This window comes from Bubalus bubalis, chromosome 21 (assembly GCF_019923935.1).
Source record: "Bubalus bubalis isolate 160015118507 breed Murrah chromosome 21, NDDB_SH_1, whole genome shotgun sequence".
Classification (NCBI taxonomy): Eukaryota; Metazoa; Chordata; class Mammalia; order Artiodactyla; family Bovidae; genus Bubalus; species Bubalus bubalis.
In genome coordinates, this window is record NC_059177.1 from 10,978,982 (window position 1) to 11,003,723 (window position 24,742).

The 24,742-nt window shown below is 48.1% G+C and overlaps 1 protein-coding gene across 2 annotated transcripts in view; it reads left to right on the top strand.

Annotated features, from left to right (window-relative positions):
• Nucleotides 1–24,742, top strand: part of ITGA9 (integrin subunit alpha 9) — a 365,208-nt gene that overhangs the window by 86,218 nt on the left and 254,248 nt on the right. For both annotated transcript variants that reach the window (XM_044934133.2, XM_006077035.4), the window contains exon 15: nt 8,367–8,527. In XM_044934133.2, coding sequence (XP_044790068.1) covers nt 8,367–8,527 — 161 coding nt within the window. The remainder of the gene's footprint in view (nt 1–8,366; nt 8,528–24,742) is intronic.

Below are 24,742 nucleotides of genomic sequence, written 5' to 3' on the forward strand. Positions count from 1 at the left end.
TGAACTTGGAACTTGGGTAGTGAGAGAGAGCTAACAAACTTTTTGGGTGCAAATCCAATGAGGGGAAGATACTTGGTCCAGATCATACAGCTCTTGGTGAAGCCAAAGTTGAATTCTGGTCTGATGATACTATTGCTTTCCAAAAACAATTTCCTACCACCTCCCTAATTGTTTAAGGCACCAGTCTCTAAGAAAAAAAAAAAATGGTCTGATGGTCTTGGGACTCATATATCCTCTGCCTAATTAGATGGTATGTCCTTTATCAAATATCAACTCGTGATATAGTTGGACTCCATTAAAAAGCATTTTAAAAGAATTGTTGAGTTGAAGATTACTTTTGGTGTATTTAAAAATAAGCAGAACTATTCTATTCTAGAACTCTTAAGAAAAGCAAGCAGTTAAGAGTTCATGCGTGTGTTCATTTGTCAAATATTTATTGTGTGCCTGCATGAGCCAGCCATGTCCTCATGGAGCTTTTAAGGGGAATTAGAAAGAGTTTCTATTTTGATCCTGAAGCTGCATACACAGTTTTCAGACTCATTAACCACATCACTGTGGTGGTGACGATGGAGGTAAGTTGGTAGAGCAGGAACAGAGGAGAAGAAACCAAAATGCAAGTTTGGATCAAGAGTGATTTCAGAGCATATGACATAAGTGTGAGAGCAAACTCTAATTCGTAGATTCAAGGGCTGAGCCAGGAGGAGATGTGGGTATTTTCTCATGCTGCCCCCAGCAAGTGTCTCCTTCTGGGGCTCTAGTCATTGACCCCAGTCACTGGGGCCCTTTTCATTGACTCCACTCACTGGGGCTTTATTCATAGACCTCAGTCATGGGGCCCCTTTCATAGACCCTGGTCACCTGAGACCTTTCAGCGACCCTGGTCATCAGGGCCTCTTTCAGTGATCTCCAAGCAGAATTATAATGTAGGTCTGGGCTAGTCATGGCCCTTCAGTGGTGGAGGATGATGGAAGAGACAGGCTGTTGGATGACATCCAGCACTGCCCCCAGGGGCAGAAACCTGGCTAAGGTCCGCTTTAGGGTGTGGAGCATTGAGCAGGCATTCCTCCCCAGTACTACATGTCACTTCCTTACTCTCCATTTGTCACATGGGGTCGTTGATGAAATCCAATATCTCTTGACAGTCTAAGGGGATGTTTGTACACATTTATTTATGAGTCAGGCTTAAACAGGATGGTAACTGGAGAATTTGGGTATTTGCAGAGCAATGCAGGAAGTTATCTATCCTTGGCATTTTCTCACCCTTTCCCTGGCATTCAGGGAAATGAGTGATAGCTTAATTTTTGCAGTAAAGGGAGAAATGTTGAAATCTGCCCCTGAATGGGCTGGCAGTGGGATGTAGAAGGTTTGAGGAGGGAACCATGGGAAGCTGTGATGGTGGCGCTGAAGTAGCCCTGCGGGTACAGATGTGGGTAGAGTTCTCCATAGAAGCTTCCCCAGGGTTCTGCACCGTCAGGAAGATCAGGTCCCCACTTTCCAGATGCAGGAAAGATGGGGATACCTTCAGTGCACAGACATCCTCTGCTCTCCTCCCGGCCCAGTAGCTGGGCTGGCCAGCTCAGTGTCATCGCCCAGGCCTCTGCATTGGGAGCCCGGGGCTGGAGCTCCAGTTACAAGCCTTCCTCACTCTCATTGCTGGAGGAAGATGCATAAACATGTTAGTGGTGGTTTTGGCCATGGCGTGCTTGGCAAGAGGGCATCTTCCAGTCATGTCTGAATCTCTGCATATCCAGAGCAGAGTTTGTCAGCAGAACGGCTGTGTTTGGACAGGACAGCGTGGGCAGTGCAATAAGGAGGTGCCCAGTGGAGTGCTCAGTACTTCTGAACAGTTGTCAGAAGTGGTATATGTCTGCTGGCATCTTCAGCTGTGGACCACCCCGAGAATGTTTTGGGGAGACTGTAAGCAGTTGACTTATAGTCATCTCTTTAGCTTTTTCTCTCCCTTGGGACCTGGTGGAGCTCAGGCATACACACAAAGAAGGGACTCTGTTTGCCTCTTCATTTTCTGTGTTGTAATGGGAAACCCATGGCTCCCGCTTGGGCACAGGACATTCAGGGCCAGCTGGTGACCCAAGCCACTAGAGGGGCCACTGTGGCTTCTGGTGGTACTATGGGAAATAGAGCGTTTCTCTATGGGGGCAACTCTGCCTTGGCCCCCATGACTAGCCAAAGTCCATCCAGGAGAATGGAAACCACACCAGTTATTTTAACAGAGAGAATTTAACGCTGGGAATCAGTTAAGCAGGTCATGGAGGACCTTGTAGTAACCACAGGAAGCTGCTTATAGGCCTGTATGAGGGATCTTAAAGGTGGTTCCTGACCAGCCACAACAGCAGCACATGAAATCTCAGAAATGTGAATTCTGCATGATTCAGAAACTCTGAGAGTAAGGCCCAGCAACCTAGGTTTTAACAAACCTGCAGCTGGCTAGGATGTGAGAACCTCTGGTCAAGGACAACAAAGTGAAAATGTTATATGTGGGGTGGACCACTTGCTTGGGGTCATCAGAACCTGTAAGCTTGGAGAAGGGACCTTGCAGACCTGGCATCTAAACCTCGGAGGTGGGGACACTGGTTGGTGCCATTGGTATATCTCATTGTTGCAGTGAGGCTGGCTCTAGGGCTCTCCGGGGCTGGGTAGGGGAAGAAATGAGAATTAACTGCTGTTGGAAGCAGCTGCGTGGAAAACGGTCTCTGGGTTAAACTGATGAGAAGTCCCTTCCCCTCCTGCAGCCTTGCAGCCTCCCTCAAGCTCTCCATCTTGGCAGGGTCTCCCAGAGAGCCACAGGCAAGGCAGAAATGAGGTCTTCAGAGTCCTTGCCCCAGCTGAGCAGAGCAACAGCTTCCTAAACCCATCACAGGGAGTCACTGAAACTCCTGTGTGGCTCATTCAGTCAACAGATAGTTACTAAGTTCTAAGAAGTGCCAGACCGTGTGCTTGGGCAGAATGGACCAGGCAGGGTCTTTGCCCTCATGGAGCACGTGTGGCTGCTCCAGTGCAGTCCTGCGCTGCAGACAACATGCCCAATTTAGGCAGCCCCCAGAACACATTTATAACGTTTCATCAAGCTATTTAATACAAGAGTTCAGCCCATCTCGGGTCTTACTAATCTTCATTCTTGGACTGGGGAGCAGTGTGAGGCTCCTGGGCGCCTCCTGGCTGCCATAGGCAAGGCAGGCGATGGCTGTGCCTAAGAGGCCCCTGCTCCTTACTTGCAGACCGAGCCTGTACCCAACTTGCTGGCCAGGCTGGAGCCTAACCGTCTGCTCCTTACTTGCAGACCGAGCCTGTACCCAACTTGCTGGCCAGGCTGGAGCCAAAACACACTTGTCAGTCCTCAGAGGCTGAGACTCAAGCAGGCAGTTCTGGACTATCTCCGGAAAGCTAGGTGGAAACCAGGCAGGGCTGAGCCCTAAGTGGTTGTGTTTTGTGCTCTGACCTGGCACCCGTATATTTCAGTGGCTCTCATGCAGTCTGGTGAGGCTGAGAGTGAGCAGGGGGCTTGTCCTGCCCCCAGACAGGCAGTACAGCCAGGTCCTGAGAAATGGCACCAAGGTCATGCAAGCCAGTGGCAGAAATAGGGTTGACACCAGGCAGCTTGTACCCAGACCCTTCCTCTGGTCCTCGGGGTGCATTTTTACTCCAGAGAGCGTTTGCACATGGAGAGCATTTTCTGAGCTCCTTCTGGTCTCTCAAGCAGCATGGAGATGGGATAATGAGGCAAGTCCATGTTCTGTGAGGAGAGGGGAACCTACTGTAATTGCCACCTCATTGCTTGGGGGGAGGGTAAGAAAAGTTAGGAAAGTAGAAACAGTCTCTTTCTCCCCGCTCTCCTGGAAAACTTGAAGGGAAGCTCAGAATAAGTCTGGAAGGAGGATTTATTGGTAGAATTTGATAGCTGAAATCATGTTCTAATGGAGAATGGGAATGAATCAAAACTCGCCGGGAGCGACCAGAGCCACGTTGATGCGAGACAGCTGGCTTGCTGCTGGCCCAGGCCGGTGTGGGGGGCCCTGGGGAACCAGCTGGGGGGTAGGGAAAGGAGGAGGCTGGAAGCATGACTCCAGGCAGATCAGCTTTTCCATCAAGATGACATCATTCGACATGGCAGGGACACAGGCTGCCAGAAGGAGAGCTGAGGCTGTGATGTGCGCTGTTGGAGCAGGCCCTAATCAGAACCAGCGCCTCCCTGGGCCCGGCTGACTGAGCTGGGGAGGCCATTGGCAACTCTGCCAGCCCGATGCTCCCATCTTCCCACAAGGCGGGCTGCTGAGCCAAGCAAGCTGCCCAGCTGTTTCTCCAGCGTCTCCTCTGCTGCCTGGGGCGGTGGGGGGTGGGGGGCTTCCTTTTAGACACACCTGGGGTGGGGGCTGTTTAAAAACCGCCGGTCGAGCTCAGAGTCAGGATGATCTGCCCTTCTTCCCACTCCAGCAGCTACCTCCTCCCTCAGGCTGGGTTTCCCATGATGTGTCTCTTGGTTTTGTTGTAAAAGAGAGATTTGATAAGGTGCTAACTTCTTATTGTATAATTTAAAATACCAAAGTACATTTTAAATCAGGGAGAAGCTCTGAGTAGGCAGTTCAAAAGATGAAATGTTTCCCAAATGATTGCACTTGGTGAATCAGATGAATCTGGTCTGATTGTACACTTTCACACTTTAGAAATATCTGATAGGTGAGCTTGTTGGCATGAGTACACTCCGCCCAGAGCAGAATAGCTGTTGTGGTCCTCAGATCAGGGTTAGTGACTCAGAGCTGTTTCTCCTCTCGCTTGAGTTGCAAGAGAAATATATTGGGCCAGTAATTCTGCAGTTAGACAGGGTTTTGGGGGACTAAGCTTGATGTTTGTAAAATATCTGCACAGTTCTTGGCACATATGGAGGGTCAAATTCATTCTGTTTTCTGGACTTGCCCCATTATAATTCAAATTCTTGCAGAAGTAAAGCCTGTGGCAAAGATTTGAATGCACACTGTTGATTCAGGAGGGGATCCCAGGAAATACCAATAGGAAAGCAGCACCATGAGACAGGAAGGGAAGGCAGCTGCAGTAGTCAGGGTTCACCAGAGAAACAGAATCATGAGGATATTGGATACTGTATATGTAAGTATAAGATATGGTAGCTCAGAGGCAGTCTGGAAGCAGCATTCATTCTTCTGGGGGGCACCTTTGGTCTTTTTCTCTTAAGACCATAACTAATTAGGTGAGGCCCACCCACATCCTGGATGGTAATCTGCTTTATTCGAAGGTGGCTCAGACGATAAAGAATCCACCTGCAATGAGGGAGACCTAGCTTCTATCCCTGGGCTGGGAATATACCCTAGAGCGGGGCATGGCAACCCACTGCAGTATTCTTGCCAGGAGAATCCACATGGACAGAGGAGCCTGGCAGGCTACAGTCCATGGGGTCACAGAGTCAGACATGACTGAGCAACTAAGCACTAACTGATGTAAATGTCAACCTTATCTAAAAAGTACTTTCACTGTGACATTCAGATAGGTGTTTGACCAAATACTATGGCTTAGTCAAGTTGACCAGAAACCATCACGGCAGCAGAATAGAGCATGTGTTATTGAACCTGTTACCTCTGTTAACAGGACTGCCAGAGCAGAAGCCTGCTGGGGAAGCCTGGGAGCCAGAGTAGACACACCTCACAGTTACCTGACCCAAGGGATCTGGGAACTGGGGTCACGCTTTCTTGAGGGCTGTCCCAGGGGCTTTAGTCCTTGGTGCTCCTGGCCGGCTGTTCCAATGGGTGGGGCCACCAAAGCCCTTGGGAAAAGGGGTTGCAGGTACCAGCAGTTTAGAAGTTGGGATGGACAGCAGAGGAATGGTAAAAGCCAAGAGGTTGTGGGTGGGGCACTGATGCTATCTGCTCTGTCTTCCTGTGCTGGTCTCCACCTGGTTTTCTCTGGGCTTGGCCATTCATTGCTAATGAGATGGTTCAAACACGCTGTTCTCTCCATGGTCACCCTTCACGCCCAACCGTGGAAGGGCAGCTGTGGCTCCCTCACCTGGCGGGATGGCCAGATGGGGACTGCAGGAGGGGCTCCATTTAGCAAGGTCTTCTGGCTCATCTTCAGCAATGCCCATCTCCTGTCCTGATCTTGCTAAATGGAACTTGGAAACTCACTTCATCTCTACTTATTCTTTCTTACTGTTTGGCTGTTGCTCAGGGAAATTGTGATCAAGAGAAAGTAAATTGGCTAACGTTCAGTTCCAGATCTCTATACTTGTTTGATTCTGCTGTCTGTGCATTCAAAGAATGTGAGTTTTTGATCCAATAATGTAAAAACGTACCAAGAACCACTGTGATAGGAGTAGCCCAACACTGGGGATTGAGAAGAGCTCCAGATTCCGCTCTCTGGCCAGGAGCAAGTCTTGTTCCCTCTTTTTTTAAAAAAAATATTTATTTTTAATTGGAGGATAATTGCTTTACTTGTTCCTTCTTGGGGCATCAGTTCCTCATCTGAAAAAATGAGGGTCTTGATCGAGTTGGTCCCTAGGCTTGCCTGAAACCTTTCACATTCTATGAGCCTACCTCCTTCCTGCCCCACTGCTTCCAGAGTGCTGCGTAAATCTTGTGCAGACTCCTGTGCTTTCTCTGTTGAAGTACTTTCCTGTATGCATTCTTCTCTTTTCAATAATATCACCATCCAGGTCTCAGGTACCTCTTGGTGATCCAGCTTCACGTTGGAAATCAGCTATTTGCTGAAATAAACAAGCTGGGGCAGACCTGCCCTTGCTGACCAGGAATCTGCTGGCGTAGCCCGGCAAAGTTCCTGAGATGGCAGAGGCCCAAGAAAACCATTAAATGCATCAAAAATATGCCCTGTGGCAGCTGCCGAATGCCTATCCAGGTCACTTTCCCCCTTCATACCTTCCCTAGTGGCTGATCCCTTTGATGTTATTAAAAGGCAGAGCCATCCCCGCGGCCCCAGCTCATATAGTTAAATGTTGGCAGGCGTGAGGCTACTTTTTTGGGGTACAAGAGCCCAGCTACTAGGAGGCTTGTGTGTGGAGCCAGGGCAAGGGATGGGTCATCCGATTTCCCACTGCTCAGCAGTCTCATCTGGTCATGAATCCACAAAGCAGCTAAGACATAGTATTATGTAAAAAAGTGTTATGTGGTACAGAAGAGCAGTGAAATGGTTCTGTTGATACTAAAGCCATACTTACCTAATAAAACACATTGTCACATACTTGCTGACAAACTCTGAAATAATGGAGCTGAAAACTTTGGGGTTTATCCAATGTGTGTTCTGTATTGTGACCATGTTTTAAAGTCCCACATTTTGTCACAATAGGTTCTGCCACCCTGGCATGACACCTTGAGGCACAGGTGATGAGGTTTTCTTTTTTAGGGGTGCACCTCAATACAGACCTCACGGTGGTCATGATTTTGTTGAACCAGTAGGCACTATTAAACCCTGTGGTCCCACCCCATGGCGGCCCGGGAATGGAGTCGGCTTCAGCCTCCTCTGTGTTTCCCTGCATGAAAGCTCTATGAGGGTAGGGGGTTTGCCCATGTTGTTCTTTGATGTGCCTCGTATGCCTACACAGTGCCCAGCTCAGTGGGCCACGGATGGCCACAGTCCAATAGACGCAGCAGTTATAGAGCCCTGCTCGACATCTGTGCGATGAGTCAGTTGTTGCGGGGGAGTGATAGCTCCCTTGTGTTGGCATATGCCCCATTTCATTATAGGAGTCAGTATTCCACATAACCTTGGTAGTTTCAGTGAAAGTAAAGTCGCTCAGTTGTGTCCAACTCTTTGCGACCCCACGGACTGTCGGACTGTAGCCCACCAGGCTCCTCCGTCCATGGGATTCTCCATGCAAGAATACTGGAGTGGGTTGCCATTTCCCTCTCCAGGGGATCTTCCCAATCCAGGGATTGAACCCAGGCCTCCCGCATTGCAGGCAGATGCTGTAACCTCTGAGCCACCAGGGAAGCCCAGGAGTTTCAGTAGCCTCTCTTAATATTCTGTAGCTTTGCTGTGATGGCTGCCTTGTATGACACTAACTATGTTGGATACAGCTAACCACTGATGTGTATATTGGCGGCTCAGTTGATAACTCATGAGGTTTAAATCAGGGGGAGCTGTGATGTGTGAAACCCAGAGAATCCCCAGGAAGACTGGCTGGCCTGGTCCCTCTGGATTCTGGGGGGGGGCCCTGGCTGCATACATCTCTGTGAGATGGTACTGATCAGGGCTGCCTGACGTCAGTCCTCTGTGCAGCGGAGGGCCGCATATCATCCGAAGTGAGTGGGCGGCCCTCTAAGGGTGTCTGGAGGGGGCCCTGCGACTGTGTGTGTCCTCACTCACATTTTGACCTTATTCATTGGCAGGCCTGAATTATGTTCTGACGGCTGATGTGGCCAAAAAAGAGAAGAGCCAGTTGCCCAGGGTCTACTTGGTGCTGCTGGGAGAGCCCGCGGGTCAGGTCTCTGAGCAGCTGCGGCTGCTGCACTTGGAGGAGACGTGTCAGCACTATGTGGCCCACGTGAAGGTCAGTTGCTTTTTCCTCAGACTTTGATCTCCACAGATGTTCATTCGGAACTGGTGGAAACTTTTATTCTGCATTATGTATGCTCTTTCAAAATTTTATTTTACAAGGAGGAGAACATTTGTTTCTTTTTTTAAAGCAGAGTCGGGCAGCTCTTTATTGATCTTCCCGTGTTGGTCTTCGCCTCTGAGAACGGTGCTTTCTGGCCTTGCCGCCTTCTTTTGGGAGGTTTCTTGTCCTCCCCGCTCAATGAGGCTCAGTAATCTTTTCAGAGGAGAGCCACAAAAGCACACGCCTTTGGATCAGCAGTGGTGCTGCATCACACTGTACCTGACGCCTTTATCAGCGATTCATTACCTATTACCTCGTGGTCATAGTTAAGGTGTTTTATAGCTGGTTTGATTTTTCTCTCTTGATTACTTTCTATTTATTTTAGGGCTGCATTTTATGGCCCCTTTCCCCCTCACCGTACATAATCTTTCAAAGTGTTTTTCTCCTCTTGAAATTATTTGTTAAGTATACTTTGCTTCTAGTTTCCGGCAGCCAGGCTTTGATTACTTACAGAGAGGCCTGTGTGCAGACAGGTACTATCAGGTTGGGAGTCTGGTGCCCGGTGCTGCAGGAACGTCCAGCCACTGACTCCCTAGGCAAAGACAGACAGCATATAGGAGGTGGAAGGACCCCCATGACCCAACCACATGGTCAGTAAGATGAATGTGGTTTTGGAGTCACACAAACCTGGTGTGTGTCCTGGTTTGACATCTGTGTGTCTCAGTTTCTGCATCTCTTACCTTGAAAGGTAGTCACAGAATTAAGATTAAGTATTATATGATGAAATATTCTTAAAGGGCCTTGCACAGAGTCTGCCACACAGCAGGCACTCAGCATTATTATTATTTGGTTGGTATTATTTGGTTGGATCATATGTAATTGCCAATATCTAACGTTCTTGACTTACAAAAATGGCAGTTACATGTAGTTCAACATGTTATTATTAGCCAGTGGCTTTCTGGATGATAGCAAAAATAGTCTATGGATTGGAGATGAAGTGTCCCTCTATTATTGTGTTGTTAGTGCCAGAACAGGAGAATAACAGCTGCTTCTACATGCTTCTGGCTTGTAGATAGAGAATGCCCCACACATCCATGGCACTTTGGCCCAGAGCCTGAGTCCTTGCCCCTGAGATGCTTTTCAGTGGGGCTGGGCTCTGTCTCCTGCCAGGACTCGTGCTGGGGCCTGCCCAGACCAGCTGCCCTTGGCCTGAAGGGTGAAGGCCTTTTATAAAGCAGTTCATGGTCTTGTTAAGCCAAGGGGCCACCCACCCTTCTGGGTCTAAGATGATGTTGGCTCATGATCACACTTGGCGGTATGAGGCTGTTGTGCCAGACACTGCCAGGCCTTCAAGGGCTTGCACTTGGTGTCTTCACACTCCCTGGAGGTGGGGTGTCTTCTCTTGGGCTCCTTATTTTTGAATGTTTTAAACATTGATTTATTTGTGACTCTTCTGGGTCTTCATTGCTGCAGTCTTGTCTCTAGCTGCGACGAGCAGGGGTTGCTGTCTAGTTGCCATGTATGAGCTTATCGTTGTGGTGGCTTCTCTCGTTGTGGAGCATGGGCAGTGTACAGGGCACGAGGGCTTCACAAGTTGTGGCTCCCAGGCTCTAGAGCACAGGTTCCACAGTTGTGGCACAGGGCTTAGTTGCTCTGTGGCATGCAGGATCTTCTCGGATCAGGGACCGAACATGTGTCTTTTGCATTGGCAGGTGGATTCTTTACCTCTGAGCTGCCAGGGATGTCCCCCTGGGCTTCTTTATGCTGGTCTCTTCTATAGATACTTTCCTTCCGGAATCTTGTGACTTTTTGCTTTGACTGAGAGGTTAGCCCTTCCTGTGTAGCTACTGGGGTCTTGGCTGCAAGACAGAGCCTCTCAAAGCCTGCAGGACCTTTGCAGAGAGCGCTCAGAAAATAGCAATAAAGAGGTGCAGGCCAGAGGCAGGACCATTTCTATGGTGGCTTCTGAGGATTAAATAGGGAAGAACAGAGTTGCCCAAGGCTGTTTATCCTTGTGCCTGATGATATCTAGGGTTGCTAGACCTGGCAAATAAATATATAAGATTTCCAGTTGAACTGAATTTTCAGATAAACAACAAATCTAATTTTTAGTATGAAAGTATATCCCAAATAGTGCATGGGATATACTTATCCATAAAATTAAAAAAAATTTATTTAATAGGTTATCTGAAATTCAGATTTAACTGGGCATCAAGTTGGAAGAGTCAATCTGACTGATATCCTTCCGTCCCATGAGTGGTACTTAACTCATCCATCAAAACATGACTAACAAGAAGAGAGATTGCGATGGTGGTCAGAAGAGTTTGGAGGATGAGGGCAGGGCTCAGAAGTGCAGAGCAGGCATGTACCTCTATGGGATTATTTGGGTCATTTTAGGGAAGAGCAAGAGAGCAGGGCTTCAGTGAACTAGGCATCTAGAAAATTTGGAACATAGCTGTTGCCTGGTCATTTTGTCATGCAAGGAGATAGGGGTGGTGTGAGCAATCAGGAAGGCACAAGCTTCTGATGCCTTTGTGGCTCAGGAGATGCTCGAGGTGGCTTGATAATTTATAGCCATGTGGGAAGTTTCCTCCCACCAGGCATTGTCTGGGCCATAGCAGAGGACCCTGGGGACTGGCAGAGGGACCAGCGAAGGTGAAAGCTACTGGGCTGGCAGGCTGCTTGTGCTGTGGCTCGGCTGGCCTGGCCTGTGGTTTCTCCAGTTGTGGGAAAACAGCTGGGAAGGCAGTGGCCTTTGTGGGGCCCAGGTGGGCTTCGGTGCTGGGGGCAGGGAATGGCAGCCTGGCCACCTCCTGGAGCGGGCCTGGGGGCTGGGAGCGGCTCCTTAGGGCAGCAGGGCCTGAGAGCACTGTGCAGCCTTCTCCGTGGGGCTGGTTCTGGGCTTTATAGAAGTGAAGGAAGAGAGATAAAAGCATTCTCGCTTATCACAAGCCATATGGCACGCAGACAGGGAGGCAGGCATGAGGGGCTGGGTGTGTTTTGTTTAGGCTATCTTTAGGTTTTTTTTTTTTTTCTTTTCTTTTTTTTCTTTAAGCCTATTCCAATCTTTTTTTCCCCTGTTCGTTCTTTTCGCCCTGAAGTTTTCAGCCCATATATGGTGATAAGTATCTGGATCACAGAAAGCTGCTTTGGCGGACACCTGCCTCCCAGGCTCGCCATGCTGTCCCATGTTTTGTTCCGTTCACAGCCCTCGTGGGGCCTCCGTGTGCGCGTGCTCAGTCACTTCAGGCACGTCCAACTCTTTGCTACCCGTGGGATTCTCTAGGCAACAGTATTGCTGTAGGTTCATGCCCTCCTCCAGGGGAACTTCCCGACCCAACGATTGAACTCACGTCTCTTCCGTCTCCTGCACTGGCAGGCAGGTTCTTTACCACTGAGCCACAGGGGAAGGAAATACCTAATTCTGTGATGAGCTGCATCCTCCTGGGGGTGTGGGTCCATTCTCAGGGCCTCACTCGGTCAGCAGAGCCAAGGCAGTTATAGCCGCTTCCTTGGCATCTCTCCCTCAGAGTCCACAAGCCCCAGTGTGTCTCCACTCCTCCCTGGAACTAGCCCAGTTTGGGGGATGGCCCCCTTCTACTAGTGAAATGGTCTAGAGACCTCTGTGAGTCCACATGGCCACCAGTGAAGATCCACACAGCTCCTCTCAGCCTGAGGGCTCTCCATCACTTGGCCTCAGTTTACCTGTCCAGCACATTCCATATCGCTTCACATGTGCCCTGGGCTTTGTCGAGGTGAACTGACCCCCTTTCTTCTGGAACGTGCCCTTCACACTTACCAGCCTTAGTTATTGTGTTCACCCAGCATTTCTGGCACTCGAGTTACCGCAGGCCTTGGTTTTATCTCCATGTGTAACCATGTACCTACCACCTGCATGGTTTTTGCCTTTTTTTGGTCTCGAACATGTACCTCCTGTGGTATTGTATTTCCTATTTTTTTCCCATTGGCTTTTTGACTCAGATAAAATAATTTATACACTCCTGTAAGTAGAACACCGATTATTGCCTGCCAAAAGAGAGAGAAGCTGTAAACATAAATACATTGAGGATGCAACAATGTCGTTGAATTCTAAGTGGGCTCCATTATTTCCTGAAGTCTCTGAAGAAGTGACCCGTTCTTCCTGTGTGTTCAAAGGGGAAGCTGTAGAGTGCTGGGGAGGTATTGAAGACATGCTGGCACCAGACTGAACTTTCTCTTTGATGCAATCAGAAGGACTAAAGGAATATTGACTATGAAGTAACTTTCCAAATATGTGGGTCCTTTTTTAGAGCCTGGCCAATACGCCACGGGAAACCGTGCCGTGAGCCCCACCTTGGAAGCCCTAAACCCTGGTTATGCCCTGCTTTGATTAGCAGTGACTCCCTGCTCTTGCCTGCTGAAGGGTTGTCTGTGTTTTAAGGCTCAGTAAGTCATGATGTCTTAAACATCCTCAGCCAAACGGTGTCCTAGGCTCCAGGGAGATTGCCATCGGCTTCCTGTCTACTCAGAGCTTGTTCCATGTTGTCTGACTTCTGCTTTGGGAATGAGCAGCATGAAATAGATGCTTGTCAGACCCAGCCGTGCTGAAGTGGCCAATCGGGTCGGCTGGAGTCTGTGGTCACAAGGAACTTCTCTGCAGGGTGGGGCTTCTCACCTCTCTTGCACCTCAGGCTGGGAGATGATGACGGGAGATGATGAAGTGGACAGTTTTGGAAGCATGGCTATATTCCTGCATCACTCCATGTTTTTCTGGTCTCTATATTTACCTGGATGGTAACTGTGCTGCTTTATCTTCAAGTCCTGCATGAACCCTTGAGAGAGCCAGCCCTTTATGAGGTCAGGTAGTCATGCCTGACCATCAGACCAGAGCCTTTTCAGAAGCGGGGAAAACGGGGTGATAGTTTTGAGTCTATACAAGGGCAGTGCAGAAGCCCAGGCAAGGCTGAACAAGGGGTCAGCTGTCTCACTCCCAACTGTGGGGATCCAAGACCCCCTCTAAAGGCCTCCAGGAGACCTTTGGTGAGCAAAAATCACGTGTCAGACACTGTCAAGGGAGCCAACAACAGGATTAATGTTAAAAAAAAAAAAACAAAAAACACTCCACACTGGACAAGGGAATATAAAAGCACATTGGCTTCTCTGAGTAGCTGCAGATGTTCAGGAGGCTGTTCTCTTGTGTTACTGGAGGATTCTGCAAGGGAGTCGGGACCTTAAACTACCGCAGGTCCTGGCCTGGCAAAGGGGGGGCAGCACACCAGCCAGCAGGCAGTCTCGGAGAACACGCCTTGGGGTCTGCCCAGGTGTTGTAGTTGTTTTCCATGTTCACATCCAAAAAAATGCCTCAGGGCCAGCTTCAGTCACATGATAGACTGTGAGTCTGCAGAATGTTGGGATCCATCGAATGTCAATCTTCAGTGCCGTTGGAGGCTTTTATTTTCTTGTTTAAGAAACAGTTAAGGAAGACATCCTGGAGATCGGCATGGCAACCCACCCCAGTATTCATGCCTGGAGAGTTCCCATGGACAGAGGAGCCTTGCAGGGCACAGTCTATAGGGTTGCAGAGCGACCTAAAGTGACTTAGCTCACACAAGGAAGGATTAAGTTGGAGTAAAGAAAACCTCTGTGTGAGGAAGAGGAGAAAGAAAAACCACAAGATTTTCTTCTTTATCTGGAAAAAAATGCTTAAATCTCTTGATAAAATCTCTTATTAATCATCCTGATAAGTCAAAGAAATAGCCCCCTAAAAGTTGTACATTTTGGGGAAAAGGATACAGACCTTAGATGGAGGAAGTCATCTTAAAACTTTTTTTTTAATCAGTAATATATGCACATAGTTACTCTTTTTTTAAAGCAGTATGTAAAGTTATAGAAAGAAAGGATGTCTCTCAGCACCCCCATTTCTCTCCCAAAGTTCCAATTTCTCGTACATGTCTTCCAAGAACTTGTCAGTGAATACACAAAGCTGTGTTTTACACAAACGGAAGCATACTGTGGCACACGGCTGTGCAGCTTGCTTTTTCCTTATAACATGCCCAACAGCAGAATAGGGAAGCAGCGGTTGCCTTTTGAAAGGCTGTACAATGGAATACTACTCAGCAATAACAAAGAATGAAGTGCTTGATATGATATGATATATGTATTTTTATGATATGAATGATATGCACAGATCCCTAAAGAATTATGCTAAGTGAAGGAAACCAGACTCAAAAGGCTACTACTGTGATTCTGGGGAAAATACCAGCTCAAAAGGCAGAAAGCAGATCAGAGTTTCTGGGGTGGGAGGTGGCATCCATGCTTGGCTGCAGAGTCAGGAGGGAAGTTTGGGAGTGATAAAAATATTCTAATGGGATTGTGCTTGTGGTTATATGACTGAATACATTGATTAAAGCTCAGCAAAAAGGTTGCAGGTGGACCAGGCTTTAAGGGGAGGATCTCGGAGTTCAGTCTTAGACACACTGAGTTTGAGGGACCTATTAGATGGTGAAGTGGAGATATGTGTATAAGAGCCTGCAGTTGAAGTAGTGGTCTGGGTTATAAGTATAAATTTGAGAGTCATCAGAAAATAGTTGTTTACAGCCACGAAATTTGATGAGATGAGCTAGGTAGAGAGAGAGAGGAAAGGGAAGGGAAGTGTGAGTGCTCAGTACAGTACACCTTTCCTCTTGGTCCTAAGATGGCTGCTGAGTTCCAGCTGCTGTGCCTTCTTTCCATGCAGAAAGAAGGGGGAAGGGCAAAATGCTCTTGCCATCTGATTCTGAGGCCCTTTTCAAGGGCTCCCAATGACTTCTAGGCTTCCCAGGTGGTGCAGTGGTAAAGAATCCACCTGCCAATGCAGGAGATTCAGGAGATGCAGGTTCTATCCCTAAGTTGGGCAGATCCCCTGGAGGAGGAAATGGTAACTCTCTCCAGTATTCTTTCCTGGAAAGTCCTATGGACAGAGGAGCCGGGGGGTAGGGGGGGGGGTGGGGCGCTATAGTTCATGACATCACAAAAAGTTGAACGTGATGAGTAACTGAGCACAGAGCATAGTGATTTCTACTAACAGCTCATTTAGTGTCCATATCTTAAGGGAGGTTGGGAAATGTCAGTTTCCACTGTGTAGAGCTTCGTTCTCTTGTAGCACTTTCTGTGATGCTGGACACGTGCCATATCGATGCTGCCCAGTGTGGCGGCCACTACCACATATGACTGTTGAGAACTTGAACTGTAGTGAGTGCCACTGAGAAATTTCTACTTTTAATTGTAAAGTTTAAATGTAAACCAACCACTTGTGGCTAGTAGCTACTATATCGGACAGTGCGGATTTCTGTTACAGTAGAATATAGTCTTCCCAGGACACAGTCATTTACAGATCAAATATCATGAGCCAAGTAGAAACATGAATAACTGGGTTGAAGTCAAAATGACTGTTTCACTTTGCACTTACATTGATTAAAACCTGAGTTTTAAGAGGGCCATGGAACCTGGTCTTTCTCTCCAGAGTTCCATAGGCCATAATCATGGAAGGAGGGAAGCAGAATTAGAAATGAGAAGATTGGGTGGCTCACCCTGAGTTGATCATTTCAGGAGCGTCACAGTCTTGCATCTGATATTTTCTGTTTTCTTCTCTGTGGCATAAAACTATGTAAAAAGTGGCAGTATCGAGGATGGAGGTCTATACAATTGGTGGGTCGGGAGGGAAGTCATTTTAAGGTTTGAGGCATATCAGAGAATTGCCTTCTAGGATGTAAGAGCCACCTGGATCCTGATGCTCTTGCTAGTACTGGATGGAGAGATTCCTTTTCAACTTCCTTTTGTGAAGCACGTGGAGTATAGTCTTCCCGCGTGGATGGAGGGTGCCAGGCTGGGCTGATCTGATCTGTGCTCAGCCATGAGGTCTCAGGTGAGTGCCTCGGCTGGGTCTCTGTACTTCCTCAGATGACAGTGGGAAGAAAACAGACTTCCTAGTGGGGATCTGGTGAGCACCGGGCCCCCTTTCCCTTCTCCTTAACCCAGAAATCAATGACTCTTCCTGGCTGCCTCTGCGTTTGAAATGGATCAAGACTCTTTACATAGGTGTTTGGGGGATTTTTAAAAAATGATTAGAAAGAGATGGTGAAGAGAAAATAAAAAGTATGGAGCAAACAAGAAATAAATGTGGGAAGAGAACAATTCTCCTAGCTGACCTCCTCCTCCACCTGGAACAGAGCGTGTCAGGGCTGCTGCATCGGTTTACAAAGGCTCCTTCAAGTGCAGTTTGCACACCAGTCACTCACATGCGTGTGTGCTAAGTCACTTCAGTCATGTCCAACTCTTTGCAGCTCCATGGACTGTACCCCGCCAGGCTCCTCTGTCAAGTGGGTTGCCATGCCCTCCTCCAGGAGATCTTCCCAAGCCAGGGATTGAACCCACGTCTTTTATGTCTCCTGCATTGGCAGACGGGCACCACTAGCGCCACTTGTGGACCTCTTTCAGTCCTGACGTGGCAGGTCTGGGGTGAATTTCTAACCAGCTCCCCAGTGATACCGATGCTGCCGGTCCATGGACCACACTCTGAGAACCAAGGAGCTAGAAAACATAGGTTCTGGTGGTTATGCTCTGGCTTCCTTTTGATCTTGTGCGATTCTGGGGCTCATGCTGATGCTTTAGAAATAGAGAGCACATCTCTCATGGGAGGGCTGGTGCAGGCTGTGATTTCTTCCATGTTCCCTCACTGCCTGTTATTTGCAGGACAGTGTTGTCAGCAGTCAGGTTACTGAGCACAAGTCTTTCAGCATTTCTGTTTAACTTCACTGGAGTGTTTTGGGCATGACCATGTCAGAAGTCTTTCTCTTTCACAAAGACTAGGAGCTTCTTGAAGTACATGCTTTTATTAAGCAGAATGTGCTGTGCTGTGCTTAGTCTCTCAGTTGTGTCCAACTCTTAGCAACACCATGGACTGTAGCAAACCAGGCTCCTCTGTCCATAGGGATTCTCCAGGCATGAATACTGGAGTGGGTTGCCATGCCCTCCTCTAGGGGACGTTCTGAACTCAGGAATCGAACCCAGGTGTCCTGAGGATTCTTTACCATCTGAGCCACCAGGGAAGCCCATGAATACTGGAGTGGGTAGCCTATCCCTTTTCTAGAGGATCTTCCTGACCCAGGAATTGAACCAGGGTCTCCTGCATTGCAGGTGGATTCTTTACCAGCTGAGCCACAAGGGAAGTCCATTAAGCAGAATAATTATGATTTTTTTTTTTTGGCACCATCTCTTGGGGGCGAACAGAGAATGAGAGATCATCTGAGTTCTTCCTATGAGCAAATTGATGGTCACATGCGTTTTTTCCCCAGGCAGGTTATAGCAGGCACCATCTCAGTCCTCAACTTTGCCCTTCATCCCACGTGTCTCTATTTTCAGTTCAATTCTGCACGCATCACTGCTATGCTGACCTCTGCCCGGGTGTGCACCTGTTGTCTCATGTGGTCATTATTGGTTACACTTTCCCTCTCAATTTGGATGAGAAGTTATGTATGCCACTGCATTTATGGAGCACCACTGTGTGCCAGACACTGAAGAGATGGAGAGCCCTGGGGAGATGGAGAAGGCGGGACTCGGCCCTGCCTTCAAGTAACCCTTGGTCTGCTGGGGCATCTGTTCTAGATGCTGTGACTTGGCCAGTCAGGCAGCCCCGGGCCTTCCAGGCTTTTTGCTTTTCCTCTTGTTGCCCTCCCCCACCTTCACTGCTGCAGACCTTACCTCCCCCTCTAGGTCCAGCTTTAGTGAGGCTCCCTCTGCAGAACGGCTGCCCACTGCCACCTGGTACCCCCAACCGCCCTTCTTTCTTCCCGTCCGCGGGCTCGGATGTGGGCCTTTTCCCCACTGGAGTTACCCGGTGTCTTAGTCTGCTTGGGCCATCATAAGAAAGACCACAGATGAGGTGGCTTAAGCAACAGAGTTTACTTGTCACGCTTCTGGAGGCTGGAAGTATGAGGTCGAGGGGTCAGCAGGGCTGGTTTCTCCCGAGGCCTCTCTCTCTCCTTGGCCTTAGATGGCTGCCTTCTCGGGGGTCCTCCTGCTGATTTCTCTCTGTACTCGTCTGTGTCCTAATCTCCTCTTCGTATAAGAATAGCAGTCCTACTGGATTCGGGCCCACCCTAAAGACCCCATTTAACTTAATTACCCTCTTTCCAAATCTGGTCCCATTCTGAGGTACAAGAGGTTGCGGATTTAACATATGAATTTGAGGGAACACAGTTCAGCCCATGACACTTTCATACTAGTTTTTAGCCTTTCCTGTTAGATTACTGGCTCTTTTGGGTCAGGGATATTTGGCGTAGTATGAACTAGACTCCCCAAATGCTCATCAAGTGACTGATCAGGTTCTTCTTTTTTTTTCAACTTGAAGACTTTTTAAAAAATTGAGGTATAGGTAATTTATAATGTGTGATTAGGTTCTTAATGTCATTTCTTCCTTATAGTCCATTTCAAGGGTTGAGTGGAATTAATGGATCAAACTTCAAAGGAGCGATTATTTTTTAGTCTGATGTAATGAATCAGACTTTTCTGATCCTGGAAAGAATTTGGTGGATGAGACTTTATGAATATACACACACACACACATGCATACACACACATACAGAGCATAACCATTTTGGCATCATTTATTTAAAAACAAACAAGGAATTGCTTTCTGGACAAGCTCTGTCCTTGGGTGTAAGTCTAATACAGGGCCCAGATGTTTACTCCACAGAGATGGTGTGAAGCTATAACAAGACCTTGCTTATAAAGTGCTAAGCTCCGTACAGTGGAAAATATGCAGACACAGTTGTAAGAGTCTTCAGTCAATGCCCTGAGCAGGAATTTCCGGACAGGTGTCCTCCCTGCCTCTTTTTAGTCCTTTGTGAGTTAGCTTCTTATGTACCACAGAGACCCAGCAGATGGTGATTGTGGAGCTACATGTATGCGCTGTACCATGTGCCTTCCCAGACCACTGGACCTGCCTTGGAAGGAGTGAGGGAGGGACCCTGGCAATTTCAGGAAGTGGGTCAAGGCTATGTCATCTGTAACCAAACCGCACAGAGCAGTCGCGCTGTCTCAGAAGTCAGCCTTGCAGCTCCCTGGGCTGCTCCTGGCTTGGGTGCTAGAACTTGGCTAGGTGGAGGGGTGCTCAGGCCCCAAGGCAGAGGTGCCTCCTTGACTTCTGTCCTGAAGAAGGAATTTTCCCAGAGAGGAAACTCTAGAGCAAGTCTGTTCGATAGAAAGGGACTGGGGGCCACATTTGCAATGGTACATTTTTCTAGTCGCTATGTTGAAGAAGTTAAAGCAAGTAAGATTAATTTTAATAGCGCTGAACCCAGTATATCAAAATATTATCAACTTCTAATCAATGCAAGTATTATCAGTGAGTTGTTTACGTTCTTTTTGGTGCTGGGTCTTTGAAACCCGCTGTGTGTCTTAGCTGCACCATATGTCCTCGTGAGGGAAGTGGGCACAGTGGTTAGAGCCAAACCTGATTCCTTTGGGGACATTGAGGGTGGCTGCAGGGGCCTGAGTGTAAATTCAAATACGTGAACACATGTCCTTCATCAACTGATAGGAAAAGTACAGCTTCTGTCACCTGTGGTTCTGAGAAACATATTAATATCATAAAGGATGCTTTCATATTTGGACTGGAAAGCCCGCTTCTGAATGTCTTAAACGGGTTCCTGAAGCCCATGTGCCCGTAGTGTGGTGATGAAGGTCTGTGGACTCTTTCCAGCATTTCAGAGCCTGTGGGAGTCACAATGCTCACCATCCCACTGCTGACAATGTCTGCATCGTGGCTCTCAGCTGAGGTGTCAGTGCTGGTGAGCCCACGCTGATCAGACTCTCTGTTAGGGATTCCAGGGTCATGATGGCGGTGGGGAGTTAATTGACGAGTGAGGAAATCCTAGGGGTGGCAGAGGCCCACGTTTCTCGTGTCTGTGGTCCTTGCCCATGGGCACAAGTGCAGACCTCCAGGGACTCATTTGTCAGGCCTGTTAACACTCAGAGGGCTTGGAGGGGACAAAAGGTGCATGAAGTCAGCGAGCGCTATTACTGGTTCAGTGCTTCCTGGGTTGAAGTCAGGATGTAAGCATTTCCTGTGAGCCACGAATCCTGCTCCCCACCTGTGTGGTGCGCCTGGGAAAGGCGGCTTTGGCTTGCCTTCAGCTCCTCTGCCTTCAGCTGCTCCGCTGGTGGTGTTCTCCCTATTCTCAGAGCGGGGAGCCGTGAAGAGTGCAGGGGGGGCCGCTCCAGGTGTCCCGTGGCTCTGGCCACCCGGCTTGGAGGAGGATCCCACCGTGCTTGGCAGCCCACCCAGCACTGGGAGGTGCAGATCACTCAAAAGCCCGTCCATGTGCTGAACCAGAGCCCACCTCATGTGATGGCACCCCTTCCTTGTCCTGCCCTGGGCAGCCATAGGCATCTGTCTGTCTGTCCCGGCACCCCCCCCGCTCCTTCCTGTTTCCTCCAGGGCTAAGCATCCTCAGTTCCTTTGGGTCTCCAGTTTTTTATTCCATCAGTGAAATATCCATCCTTTGTTTTTGTTCCTTTTTCCCTCTGTGTCTGACCTTTTAGCCATCCCCCTACCAGAGGTCAGAGAGAGGAAAGGAGAAGAAATTCAAGGCAGCCAGTTTTGCTCCTTCCCATCAACAGTGCAGGGAAGATGCCTGTAACAAGGAGGTCAAATGGATGGCAGTCCTTGAAACTGGCTGGTCTCACCCTCTCACCTGGTACGACCGCTGCCTTGACTCTTCGACCGTGAGGCAGTTCTTGTTGGTCTGGTTTGCACACTGACATTTATCCATGCAGCCCTCTTAAATCTGACATCTGCTCCTCTTTCATCCTGTACTCTCCTGGGCTTGATGTTTCACTTCCCATCCGCTTGGTGAGAAACATGTTAACTTACAGCACATGGTGCCCTTGTTGTTGTTTGGTTGCCAGTTCATGTCTGACTTCTCATGACCCCATGGACTGCTGCATGACAGGCCTCCCTATCTTTCACCATCTCCCAGAGTTTGCCCTAGTTCCTGTTGATTGAATTGGTGATGTCATCCAACTATCTCATCCTCTGTCACCCTCTTCTCCTTCTGCCTTCAGTCTTTCCCAGCATCAGGGTCTTTTACCTACCTATCAATTAATGAACCAAAAGGATTCCTAAACTTAGGTTACAGCCAAGGCAGTATGAGTGAGAAAGAGAAATGGATTCAGAGAGGTTTGGGATAATTTTATTAATGACAGATCCCTGAAGAGCTCCTGAAAGCTTGTAAGATTTGACATCAAGGACTGTCTCATTTCTTGCTGTATTGCTATCGTCAGGCAGGGAAATTGACATTGACTAATTGCTCAGTAAAATGTTCCTTGACTGTTAGAAGAAGCTGGACTAGGTCCAGGGTGAACATATGCCCAAGATACTTGACTGCTAAGTTTACCATGAAGCTGGTGATTCATTTTGAGTTGATTTCTGTGTGTGTTGTCCAAGATACTGTGGAACAGATGTGAATTAAAATATTTTGTGGGATTGTAATTAAAAGTAGATGAATACCTGTCAGACCACGTGGCCTGATTGCTTGTAAAGTCGTCACGCGAGAGCTTCTCCATTTGCCTTCAGAGAGTTGCCAGCAACTCCCTGCTGAAGTCTGGGGTAACCAGATCCGGGTTGAATCAGCGCACTTTCAACCAGCCCTTCCTGGGGCCTGTGGTACAGGTGGCGCTCAGCCCACACTGCTTGCCTCGGAGCTGAGGGGTCTGTGGCAGAGTCCCACTTCCCCATTCTGGACGTGCCCACACTTTTCTGCTCACCGCCTGCCATTGAACCTTTCAGTTCTTCCTCGTTTCCCCTGTTGCTGTCGTGTTGCAGTGAGCGTCTTTCAGCACCTGGCTGTCAGGTTCAGGAGGATGAATTCCTGTCCGGGGCTTTGCTGGGTCAGTGTTACAGCTGCTTGTGTTCCATCTGATGTTGGCTTTGGTCACAAGTCCATCACACTCATCTGAAAGTCCTGCTTGCGCCCAAGACACTGGGCTTGACTTGGTTTCTCCCATCTTTGCTGACAGTTCCTGGTGTTGGTCGTTCTGCGTGGCAGCAGCAGCGCACAAACTGATCATCTTTATGCAACAGTCTTTGATGACACCCAGGGGCCTATTTTATTTACTTTTTACTTTTTATAGTTGCTTTGCAATTTTTAAAAACTTTTTATTCTATACTGGAGTATAGCCGATTAACAATGTTGTGATAGTTCCAGTTGGACAGCAAAGGAGCTCATTTTACATATACATGTATCCATTCTCCCCCAAACTCCCCTCTCATCCAGGCTGCTAAGGGCCTATTTAATTACATCAACTACATAAAGTATATTCATCCCTTATGGGAGCATTCTCAAAGCATTACCCACCCACCCCCACAGGATGGTAACAGGTTTTACATTCAAGAAGAAAACAAAGGCCTGTACTCAAATAGATTATGGAAAATACTGTGTTTAATGTTGGATATGTTTCTTTATTGGAGGACCTCCCAGAATTTTTCGAAGTCAGTGTTCACAAGAGGGATACACTTTCCCTCTTTTGCATGTTCGGTGTTTCCCACATGTACTTGACCACGCTTTTTTTGTCCTGAAGCTTAGGAAATATTGCTACCATGTAGATGAGTTTTCTGCCAATAATTTGGATTCACCCATTCCTTTTTTTTTTTTTTCCCTACTCACACAGATACTCTTCTTCAGCTTTACGTTTTCATAATGGAAGAGCTTAGTGATGACCTCTAGAGACTTTTCTCTAGGTCTTTCTCATCGATAAGGCCTGTTTAAAGGTACAGCAGGCCCAAGTACCAATCTCTAGGGTCCCCACCATTTATAGACCTCTATCCATCCTCTGGTGACTTCATCATTTTGTTATATTTTTAGTGGCCGCCCACACTGTAGAGGACTTTCTGAAAGCCCATATCTCATGCTAAATTTAGCTGGGCTGTTAGCAGGCTTGATTGATTGCTGGTCTTAATGGAAGAAAATGTGACCCACACTCCTCTTCCCCATCATTAAATTATTGCTGATTTATGACAAGAGGAAACAGCCACTGGATAAGTGGGTGTCTTTTTAAAAATTGTGATGCTTCACCAAGTCGGGTATACTTGCCCATTTTCTTCACCAGCATCTCTTATATGCCAACCACGCAACCACTGTGTTGCTGGTGGGCCCCAGTGCTTTCGCTGAAGGACCTTGAGCTCCAAACAAAATTCCAGGGCCTGGCTCTCCAGCTACACCCATCCCCACCTAGATTTAACAAGGAGACAGAGACTGAAAGAAGCCCCTGGACTTAACAGATGTTCAAAAACACCATCTCTAGAGATGGGTAGAAACCAGTGTTGGCCTTTAAGGCATCTGTGAAGTTAACAGGTGTGTATATTGGGCTTCTGAAAACCCACCCAGCATCCTTGCTGACCCTCAGTCAGCGCCAAGTTGTGAGCCAGCGCCGAGTGTGCACCCAGCTGGGGTCTGACTTCCATCTCTGCACTCGCCAGCCTGATGACCTGAGGCACATTCCTCCCTCCTGGGTGCCTCAGTTTTTCTCTTCTGTGGAATGGGCACAGTATAGGATTAAAGTGAGAATTAAAGGAGAGAACTGGTGCAGAGCACCCCAGGGAGGGCTTAGCACGTGGGGGTGCTCCTCATGCCTTTGCTTACCTCCCACTTTGTGGTCTCCTAGGGATCTTGGAGTGTTACCTTGGCTGCTGGTTAAAGGCTGAGTTGATTCATATGTGGGAACCTGCCTCATACTCCGTCTGGGGTGTGTGGATGTGGGGTGGGGTTAGGGGGACTGACAGATGAACTGGTCGGATTTTGCTGGTCTCAGGATGTATAAAAGAATGGGTAAGAGGGCACGACCATGAGGTAATGGCATTAGTCACATCTTTTAGTGGTTCTTATAGACGGTAAAGGCCACAGAAAAACCTTGCTGTGTGCATGTCTGAAGCAGTCCTGTATGGGCACGTAGCCCAGGGCAGTGACCCTGGCTCCCATCTCTCCCTGTCTCTTTCTTTGTGTCTGCCTGTCTGTCTCTATATACACACACAAATAATTATTAAAAGTATATTCTATATGTACATAAATACATGGGTATATGTATATACACATGTGTACATTATGATCTATTTTAAACAACCTTTATTTTGAAATTGGTTGACTCATAAGA